The 11420-nt window shown below is 39.7% G+C and overlaps 1 protein-coding gene across 5 annotated transcripts in view; it reads right to left on the bottom strand.

Moving 5' to 3' along the window:
• ush2a (Usher syndrome 2A (autosomal recessive, mild)) overlaps positions 1-11154 on the bottom strand; it is a 237482-nt gene extending 226328 nt beyond the window's left edge. Inside the window, exons 1-4 of one of the 5 annotated variants that reach the window (XM_044346023.1) lie at positions 10737-11154; positions 4032-4819; positions 3173-3387; positions 2598-2822 (exon numbers count right to left, since the gene is read on the bottom strand). In XM_044346023.1, coding sequence (XP_044201958.1) covers positions 2598-2822; positions 3173-3387; positions 4032-4640 — 1049 coding nt within the window. In that variant the 5' untranslated portion in view covers positions 4641-4819; positions 10737-11154. The other 4 variants (XM_044346054.1, XM_044346031.1, XM_044346045.1 and 1 more) reach the window with 4 other exon arrangements.
• Positions 11155-11420: the final 266 nt, after the last annotated feature.

Below are 11420 nucleotides of genomic sequence, written 5' to 3'. Positions count from 1 at the left end.
AAGTCTAGTAAACTATAAACATAACCTAATAATCAATTTCTGAAAGTGAAGCCTTTGTACAGTCAAAACTATCATTTGTAAGAACAGGTGGCTGGCTCTGTTCATTGTTCAGAAGAAGGGGAGAAAGAGAGAGAGAGAGACAAAAAGAGGGGTGAGAAGAGATGGACAGAGGTGAGGATAGAGACCTCCTTTCATCTGGCTTCTTTGATGGCAGCCATGATCGTCTGTACAACAAAAGACTGATAGCCAATGACAGCAACAGAGAGAGAGAGAGAGAGAAGGGGACAGAGTGGGGGGAGAGATATTACTTCCATTCAGATGCTTTCAGCCGTACAGGTGTCATGTTCGGCACACCGAGACAAGAATCCCTGGACAGACAACTTCACAAACAAAATCACAGCATGAAATTTAAAGGAGGGATCTGATCTTAGTCTGATTCTCCTTCTGAGAGTTTAACTTAACTGACAGCCACATTTAAACTGAACATCCGGTCAGTTACTAGAGTACACATGCAACCTGTCTAGTGTTGCACTTGGTCTTTCTTCAGACCTGACACCACTGCAAAGTTATCAGTCACGTTTATCTTTTAATCACATTGCTGAATATGTGAATGTTGACGTACTTTATCTCTTCAACAAAACCATTTATTAGTTCACATAAAGCCAACCATTCCTGATCATGTCCTAAGACAGATTCACTACATAATTTTATGTGTCCTGATTAGCAAAGTAATTTATCTAATCTTTATTAGTCAAAGAGATGTGTATTTCTAACAACAACTACATTACTAGCTAAGTTTCATTCATGAACACTATAACAAATACAATCCAAGTGGCCATGCATGCATTGTAGCTCATTTTTTTTAAACAAAGCAGTCAATGTTGTTCGACACAATCTACTTTAAGTGTTGCATGATGGAGAAGGAGATAGAGTTGCCGAGCAGAGCTAACTGATCTCTTTCTGTGCGTACATGTACCTTTTGTGTGTGTGTGTGCATGCATGTGTGTGTGTGATTGCAAGTTGATCTCAGTGTGTGTAACTCTGCACCATCTCAACCCTGTCTGAAACATATGAACACACTCTCATCCCCTGTCTCTCACAAACAACATGTCTAAGTAGGACATGACAGGCAGTTGGCTAACATTTCCTGATGGTGATATTGACCTGACCAGACCTGACCCAGTTGTTCCTTGTTATTAGATCAATACCGCAGAGCTTTCACTTTCTTTTCAATGTTTGAAAATCATTTTAGATATATCAGAACAGACATTTCACTATGCATCAGGACAGCAGTGTGTTCTGGCAGGGAAGCTGTATTTGATGGTGTTAGACTATTCTATTTCTGTACATCGGTATTTGTGAATCATGCACATGACACACAAGTGTCTATTTTAAAAAGCAGGAGAATTAACTATTTGAATGCTTATTTCCCGTTTCTGTTTTAAAAATGGTTTTAATGTCACTGTGAGATACATGGAGAACAAATAAACCCATCTTTAATTACAGTGTAAGTTGTAATAAATGTTTAAACTTAATAAAATACATCCAGTACAAGACATTGTTTCTTCATCCTCCTCTCTTTCCTGTTCTGCCTCTGGTTCATCTGGTCAATCTCTGTGTTGTATAAACTAACTAACCACATCATTCCAGACGTGCCATGCCTTACCAAATCACCAGCCATCCCTTCCTCCTACCTATCTGTTCCCGTTCCGATGACTGTGTGTCTGCCTCAGACCTCTAGATTTTTCAATTGGTCTGACTGCCTTTTCTTTGCCAACATAAAGATGCCTTTTTACCCACCATGTGTGTTCTGCCCTGAGTCAGGTTTTAGGTACCTGAACTGTGACCCAGTGTTGAAAGTATACAAAAAACACAGCTAACTGAGTAACAACATGTTTTTAACTAGGCAATGTGCACTGTCTGATAACTGTTAGAGCTATTAGAGCCACTTCTGTAACCAGTTTTACCAAAGCTTGCTATATGTAACACAATGTTATTGTTCCCATAAAAATGACTTTAGTGTCTTTAGGGCTCATCATTTTCACTGACATCAGAAACTAATAGCTAGCTAAGATCAATCTATCCATCAGTTATTTATACAAATTATCACTGGCTAACATACAATTTAACATTTTTAAACCTGTTATATTTCTCAGTTCGGTACTGTTCATGATGAATCACATTCTGTGATGAGTTTAGATCATTGACTTCAATCAAAATCAGAATTTCAATTAATATGTTTTCTTATATACAGTCATACACACACAGAAAACACCAACTGCCTGTCATGTACACTCATGCACAGCTTCTCTGTATTTGACCTTTGCGTCTTTGCATTAAATAAGAGAAAATATGTCATTTAATAGAGTTACAGCAGATTCAGAGAGAGAAGTAGCTAAATAAGATCCATCCATCCATCAATTATGTATCCATACGTTCTGTAATGCTCAGCATACATTATGTACTGTAAGATAACATTTGTAAATAGATACTTCTACTTGATACTTCTATTACTGTAAAAGAATGCATGATGTCTCCAACTATTCAACTAACAGCTATTCTTTTTCTTTCAGAGAAATTACAAAAGTTAAACTCACATCTCCCCAGGAGAGCTTGGTTTCATCCACAATGCCAGGGTGAGGGATCCTAAAGCTCCCAGATTCTGTGAGGGGGGAGAGACCAGACATCCCTGCTGGACTGGCCGAAACATCACACTACCGGATCTGCTAGAAACCCCGTCTGAGCCGGAGGTGGTTCGAGTCTCATACTCTGTCTGAATCCCAGGACGAGTGTCATTAATGTCTTCAGTTACACAAGTACCCCTGGTGTAGGAAAAAAAAGAATAGGTTAATATTTTCTCCTTAAAGGATCTTAAAAGTGTGTTACATCACTCATGAATATACAGTATGCAAGACAGTCATATGCTAAAATTAGAGAGATATATTAGATATATTATAAAAGATCTATTACAGCACAGCCAAATCAAACCAAAATTAAACACCTCGACTCCTGATTTATTCCTGAACATAAAGCATTAACACCGTACAAGCCAATGCAAGTATGTTTTTTTTTATTTTGCACAGACTGAAAGGGCAGAGGTCATGAAGAATCATGTAGGCTTCTAAAAAACCTTAAGAACATTCCTATGAATTTGAACAAATCATCTAATTACCTGTGTGCTGGTAGTAGCAGTGGGGCGTATGGAGGTGTAGAGGATCTATAAGGACACTCCTGGATACAGAAGGCCTGATAGCACATCAGCAGCTCAGTCTGTGAAGAGGCTGACTGGCAGTAGCTGCTCCGCTCTGGAAGCCCACAGGTGGAACGAGCCGGAGATGTGGACACAGGTTTGAAGGCAGCGATGTTCTCCATTCGTGGGAAATGTCCCTGGGAATGAAGAAGGTTGAACAAGTGTGATCTTTCCTTTTAATCTGAGTCTCTCTTGCATTGTTTACTTATTTGTGGCAACAGCAATATGAAAAATTTGGACACAATAATAACCTATCATGCCATTTTAGCAATTTGAAGAATCTCATTCAAAGTGCTATAAAATGAAATAGAATATTGGTTACAGAACAGGGTTATGACACATTTTGTGGATAAATCTACAAATAGAGTACATGTTATGTACTGTATGTATGCAGTGCATTTAAAATGTGTAAGGACAGTTGCTCTCAATAAAATTATCAATAACTTTGAAAGAGAATAAAAGACACAGAGAACATATTGTATAGTCATTAATTTTACAGTAGCTTCCAATATTTTCACAGACGACATTTTGACATATGACAGTGGGAAAAGCACCGGTGTAAAAAACAAAACAAAATAATCGCTGAATTCCATCTCGCTGCTTCAGTTTCAGGGTCCTGGTGTTGTGCGTGTGTGCTCACTGTCGTGACTTAATGGGACACTTGAATAAAACAGTGCTTTTCCTACTAGGAGAAGTCAAAATGTCTGCTGTGAAAAAGTTCAATTTAATAGTCATTCAATAATCCACTACTCACTATTCCACAGACTTTGGATCTACTTACCAGTGATGAAGCAGGTTTTGGACACAGGCTGAGGAAGAAGAGAGGTAACCAGAGGAAGATATGACCATGCCTCATCCCTTTCATGATGTTTTTCTCTTTCTTCATCTCTTCCGCAGTGCTGTTCTTCAAGGGGAACTTCCACAAAAAGGCAGACCAGCTCTTGCGTTTCTCCATCCATTTCTCACTCTGCTTGGTCTCATCATCTCTTTCAGCTACTGACAGAATCCCAGAGACATCTGTCTCACTTTTGTCCTTCCCGTCCACCCTTTCTCCCCAGCTTCCTTTACGATCTTTTCCAATTTTCCTGTTGCCTCGCTGCTCTTTTCCTCCTCTCTTCATCCTTTCTTTGCTGACTCCTCTGCCCCATGTTTGTCTCTTCCTCTGCAGTTTTCCTCCCTCATTTTTCCGGCCTCCTTTCTCTTCACACCATTTCCGGCCTTTGACCCCACAAGAATCCAGAATCTGATTCTGCGGTTGCTCCTGCATGTTCCGAGGATCTAGACTCTTGGACACGGGTTCTGGAACATTCCTAGAGGCAGAGGGATGTTCAAGAACCTGGATTTCTTTCGGAGGTCTTCGAGCAGTGCTTGAATAAGTGATGGCTGTCATGGTTTCATGGTTCCAGGGTTACAGGGACATTTCTTTTTACAGGCCAGTGCCCCCGGGGTGAGGCTACGAAGCTTAGCTCTCCGTTACACTGTCTCTGTCCCTCGCACCCCCACACACACACACATCCTCACACACGAACCACAACCAAAGCCTTCACATGATAGGTAGGATTTCACAATCTAGAGAGGGAAAAGAGAGAAGGAGAGAGGGAAAGAGAGACGTGGTCAGACCAAAATCCAACATGAGACAAATCTGCGGAGACTGAAATGCCATGCAGGCTATTCCCAAGCCAAAGCCTACACTACCATGTACAGCTTGATGGAGGCACAGCTCAACTGATACTGCTACATTGCTTTCCTCTTTTTCTTCATTTTCCATTGAATTAAACATGCCCTTTTTTCCTCCTGGCATCTGGCCTCCAGGTTTTTATACTATTGGGCTGTTTTTCACATAGGTTTGTTGGAAATTGAGGCTTAGGCCAAAGCTCTCTTCATTACAATACTTATCAGCTTCAATTTCACATTTTGACACACAAAAAGAGGCCAGCAGTACAGTCATCTCTGCAGTGTTGAATTACTTGGACCCTCTTGCCCATTATGTCGGTTAGAAAAATAGATGTAAAAGCTCACAGTGTATCTAATAACGGTGCTACTATGTATTGATATATGCTGTAAAAATGTGTAAATCTAAGCAGATATGGTAACACGCTATAATATCTGGTAGTTCCTCATGGTTTACCTGTTGTTGTGGATTCCCAGCACATAGCTCTATCCCCATCACAAGTGCAGCGTCAACAAACATTCAACTTGTTGCTCTGGCATGAGTCGGACAAAACAAGCTACCTGTATTTCTCCACACACCTGTCTGTCAGCAGACGCCGCTCCAGTAGAAAAAATAGTCCTTTCCAAACATGACTTTATCCGTTGTTCTAGCCTAGACTGAATGCCAGTACAATTTTACTTGACGAGGCTCCTCTTTTTTCTTCCTGTCTTACCTCATTCTGAACATGCGGCGCGCGGTGTTAAGGAGATTACAGCGAGCCGCCATCTGGCCAGCAGCGCAGAGCAGAGGCGGCAGGATATTGGGCACAAAGTAACGACGATGGAGCGTTACACTGTTGTGGACCAAGTAACGCAAACTTGAGAGCCGCGGGGGCGGCATGAGAACAAACAGTGCGACATATCCGTTTTGCATCTGTTACAGAATACTAAAGATTGTCCGTGACAGCAAGGCATTAATACGCGATTTAAATAATTACCCCCTGCCTGCTAGTAATGCTTTACCCCCCACCTACGTGGGATGCGTCTGGGTTTCAGACAAGTGGCTCTCAGAGGAAACAGCAACGCTACCGCCGTCGCTAGGCGACGGTGATCCGCTCCGGCCAGAGAGTGTGTGGGTTGGAAACCATAATCATATAATATCAGTCAAATATGTTTTTACCAAAATACCACATCACGATTTAATGGTATCATACATTATGAGAAGGATGACAAACATCTAAAAATCCAGGGGGAAAAAAAACAGGGAACAATGTCGCAATAGGATGAATGAATGGACACATTATGTGAAATCATTCACTCATGATTCCTCTATGACTATGTGCATCTACTATTCAGCTGTGCTGTCAAACCTGGACACAAGTTGCAACTTTCTACAAACTATAGGCCTGATCCTTTACACACTTATTAAGTAAAACTGTAAAATGAATAAATGTTTTAATAACTCCAGTCTCATCAAAATTAAATTAAAGTGAATAAACAAAAAATCTAAATCGCAAAGATATTTTGTACATATAAGCTAAGTAATGTAAAATGTGTGTAAGCAGTGTAGAGTTAATGAAATTACGTTAAACAGGAAAGAAGCAGGCAAAAAACCCCAAATACATATAATGCACCAAATCACAAGGGCACTTTTACTTTGGAGATGTATTAATCAAAAGCATGATCAATAAAACCTTTACAATTACAATTAGTATCAGTTTTCAAAAAGAGGACGAGACGGAAGATCTGACATAGTGTTTACTAAAGTCACTCTGTTGAATGAGTTGTGATTAGTTCCAAATCTCAATATGAGAAATGAAGGAAGCTCATTCCAAAAAATATTTAAATGGAGGAAAAAAAGGACAGGCAAAGGAGTTGGCAAGTTTTCATTCATCGTCCTTGTAACAATGTAGATTAAAATAATCAAATTTAAAATGTTTTGTTTCTTTTCTCAATGTTTGCTTCTGGTGAAATCTGTACGTGCAGTGTGAGGTCATGAAGGACGTCTGAATACTGACAGTGTGGACGCATGACACAAGGAGAAAATCATCCTCAAATGTTACACATCTTATTAATTGACCACTTTCCTCACATCAGATGAACTGTCTTTTTAGAAATCTTATCTTTGTTTCACTTGGGACCAATAAACCTCAACTATGTGAAATGTCATAAAGCATAGGCAAGTTTTCTATTGCTTCTATTCATTCCACTCTCATTGAACTAACTCATCATGGATAAAAACATTAATTTAAACAAATGTTCTGATTTACATTTTTCCCCAGTAACTTATAATAAATCTTCTAGTTTCATAAAGCTGAACATCCACTAGGAAAAGATAAACAATCACAAAATACACACAGCCAAAGCACAAGCTGAAGTATACAGTGGTTTAGACTTCCACTGTGTGCGTAAGCGGCCTGCATTTAAATTATGTAAACATTTCTACCAAAAAAAGACCCTCTCTTATATTTTTTCCCTGCCGACAAGTTTTTGTGTTATCATACTAATCGTGTTTGAACAGCTGCAATTTGCTTTGGTTGAACAAAGGCATTCTAACTAGGTTTTAATTAAGTGTTCCTAATGACCTTAAGGAGATTAGAGGTTCGCCTTCTAATCAATACCAGGCAGAGAGGAGCAAAGGGAGGGGAGAGGAGGCGAGGGGAGGTGGCTAGGGGCTAGGATAGAGGTAGGGAGGAAAGGGGTGGAAAAGGGGGGAAAAAATGGAGAAAGCAAAAGGGGGGTAGGAAGAAGGAAGAAGGGGAAGGTTGTGGACGGAGAGGATAGAAATATAGAAATATAGGGAGTAAGGCAGGTGAGGAAAAATAACAAGTGGACGGAGGGTAGAAGGAACTTAACTATGACTTCAGACCAGAGATATTGGCTAAATGGAAATAAGAGACTCTCTTAAATAACATACATATACATTTGAAGAGGAAAATATTGCCTGCTGTTTTTGTTTGCCAACAAAATGATAATATATTTTTTATGCTCACACAAGCATCAATAAAAACTGTTAAGTAAGCTTGGTGTACCCGACATGGACACCCATGTGTAGCCTCTGATGATCTGCATGATCATTTACCTACAGAAGATTTTGAAGCCTTCTCTTTTTGTATCCCTCATCATATTTTTCTCCTCTTTTATTCTCTCTTTTCCCTCTGAGAGTGTGAAAATGACATCACACCACCATGTCAGATAGGCTACAATCATCAAGAGCTTTGTTAGCCAAGAAGAGTTTCTCTTATCCTCTCTTCGTAAGACATTTGCATAGATTTGCACAGAGTGTGTCCACATGACAAAGAATCTAGTCATACATTGATTGTACTAATTTATTCAGCCAGGCGCATTCAATTCCAGAAATTGAAGTGCTATCACACAAACGGGATTAAAACTGGATGACGATCGCACAATTAATATTGTCTCATTTTCTAAATTACTTATGTATGACTTATATTTGGCTAAATTGTGTTTGCTGGTCTAATAACATTAAGGGTAATATGGTAAATGTAGGCTGTAAATGTATCGTCTCTCTGAGTCTCCAGAGCAGCATGAATATGTATGGAGACATCCTTGGCCTCGCTGCTGATTAGGAAAAGTGGAATAAATTGATGGCTGGGCTGTGTGTTTTTTCCATGCAAAATACAATATTAGGCTGTCCATATGGAAATGTTACATACACACACATCCACATACATGCACACACACATACACATATTATTTTTAGGCATCATAGCGTTGCATTCAAGTGCAATTTTACCTCTTGAGTGATAGCAAGGTAATAGCATGGTGCCAAATCATGAGCGTGTTGGCTGCCACTGATTTCAAATTTCTTTCTGTGTATGTGCATGTGTGTCTGCATGGATATTGAAAAATAGCAACACCAAAATTCCTCAAATCTTTATTATGATTTTGGCGTGCAGAAATAATGTCAGATGACTTCAGTACATACATATTAGCAGCAAAATGTACTTAAAGTATTAAAGTAAATGTACTGTTTTCATCCCTCTGACTGGTATATTATTATATATGACATCATTAGATTATTAATACTGAAGCATCAGTGTTAGAGCGGTATGTTACTGTTGTAGCTGCTGGAGGTGGAGCTAGTTTCAACTACTTTATATACAGTTAGCTAGTTTAGTCCAGTGGTTCCCAACTTAGGGGTCAGGCCCTTCCAAAGGGTTACCAGATAAAGCCAAGGGATTTATGAGGTGTCATGAGATGATTCAGGAAAGAGGAAAAAACTCCGTTCCGATATACAAATCTGTTTTCAGTTTTTTGGACTTTCTCTCTAATCTTTGATTTTTGGGTAAATATTGGATCATTTGAACATTTATTAAAATGAAATGTGAGAAGTTTAGAGGGAAAAATCACTATTCACACTCAGACATCTGAAATGTGACCCTGACTACACACTGCTTTTTGTAAGACGTCAAAAGCCAAAAAGGTTGGAAACCACTGGTTTCATCTTAAACAATGTGTTGTATTTTAAAAGGTTGTTTTATTATCGGTTGCGTCAAATCTTCATCTGAAAAGTAACTAAAGCTGTCAAATAAATGTAGTTGAGTAGAAAGTACAATATATCCCTCTGAAATGTACTGGAGTGGAAGTATAAAGTATTATGAAATGGAAATACACAAGTAAAGTACAAGAACCTCAAAATTGTACTTAAGGACAGCACTTAAATAAATGTAGGCTACTTAGTCAGTTTCCACCTCTGATAAATATACAAAAAGTTAATTATTTCTCATTAAAAAATGTACTGTCATATCTGTGTCCCCAAGCAACAAGGTGAGAACAAAGGTTTCGACGTAAAACCAAAGACATCGATGACACACTTTCACAGCAGTAGGTGGCGGTAGTGATTCACTTTATTGTTTACCAGCCATAATACAACATAAGAACAAGAAGGACGGCGACCAAAACAAACATGTTGGTGGAAATTCGACAGCCACCATTAACCGGAGCATTGAGTGTTACAGGTAAGAAAAAAGTAAAATCAGCCGGAGGTTTGTAGGACAAAAAAATAAAATAACAAACAGAGTCAGACAGAATTAACCCTTCATGGTCCAACAATAATAAAGTGGAAAGAAGTGAAGCAACAGCTGACCCTGAGTATCACAAATCACACATTTGCCTCAGGGCAACAGAGGAGGGATCTGTCTCCCAGGACGGACAGACATGCAATAGATGTTGTGTGTGACAGAGTAGAACAAGAAAGACAAATTACAGAAATACAGCATGGAAAATAGAATGACAAAATTTAAGTGGATGTATGCTGTCTGCTTTACTTCACCGGTAATGTAACTTCCAACATTGGCTTCTGCTCTGCATATGTTAGCTAACGTTAACTATTACTTTTTTTCTGTTGTCACTGATTGTTGCTGCGTTTCAATATCCCTGTTAGGAAGGTGACTATAAAGCACAGCAACGTTAGACTAAGTTACACGAACTACCTCTCGCAACCGGCTTTATTTTTGTCACGAATAGTAATAGTTAGTAATAGTAACCGTAATAGCCAAACCGTCCTGTTTGTCGGGTATTTAAAAGCCCTTTTCAATACATACCAGCAGCCATCAGACTATACTCTATTTTCGGCGCTAAGATGATGTGGACGTTACTGGGACATATTACATGTTGGGCCTCTCACTAACTTGATTGTTGCCATGGCTACAGTTCTGCCGAGGCGAGACCCTGCTGATAGTAAATCAGTGCGCTTTTGCAAGTAACGCTACATAACACAATTGCTGTGGGTTCAGTTGTTGACGGTCACGATACCGAGAGCATAAGCACAAGGGATGTGATGATAATAGAACCAAAAGAAAAGTCATTTCACCTCATCTGAAGACATGTTTTCTTTCCTCTCTGTGTCAAAGTCTGTTCCCAGTCAAATAGTGTTTCCTCCCATTAGAATAGTTGGGTACACTCGCTGCTGAGTTTTCACCAGAATTAGTTGCCCGGTATCACCACTGGTGGCAGTAGAGGCCACACAAAGCCTGACTTTATTTTTTTTAAACGTTAACAAACTTACAAATAACTACGGAGTGAGCGGGTCCCACGGATGTATTACAAGAGCTCATATTATACGTCCATGGCGGGTCCTCTTTAACGGAGCCCGCCATGTTGCTCCGCCATGTTTCTACGGTAGCCGAGAACGGACAAACCAAATACTGACTCTAGAGAGGGACTTTCGCGTTTTTCGCGAGTTTCGCCGTCACCGTAGGCTCTCCTACATGATTGGAAGTGTAGGGTGAGGGGGGAGGTGTTTTCAGTTAGTTGCAATTTGTAAACTCACTGCTAAATGCAACTGAATCCTATACACTGGTCCTTCAACGTTCAACCTTTGGAAATGCAGTATACTAGCTGTGACCAGCCGTGGCTATGCCTGGCTGGTTGAGCTATGGTTGAACTGTAGATATGGTTATTGCTGCAACAGTGGCTGTTTCTATGGATATAGGGATGCTGTAGCTGTACTGTGGCTACTCTTCACAGCTACTAATTTAACATCAGCTGAGAAAGC

This window comes from Thunnus albacares, chromosome 1, assembly GCF_914725855.1.
Source record: "Thunnus albacares chromosome 1, fThuAlb1.1, whole genome shotgun sequence".
Classification (NCBI taxonomy): Eukaryota; Metazoa; Chordata; class Actinopteri; order Scombriformes; family Scombridae; genus Thunnus; species Thunnus albacares.
The sequence above is the reverse complement of the archived record's forward strand: the minus strand, read 5'-3'. Positions and strand labels throughout refer to the sequence as shown.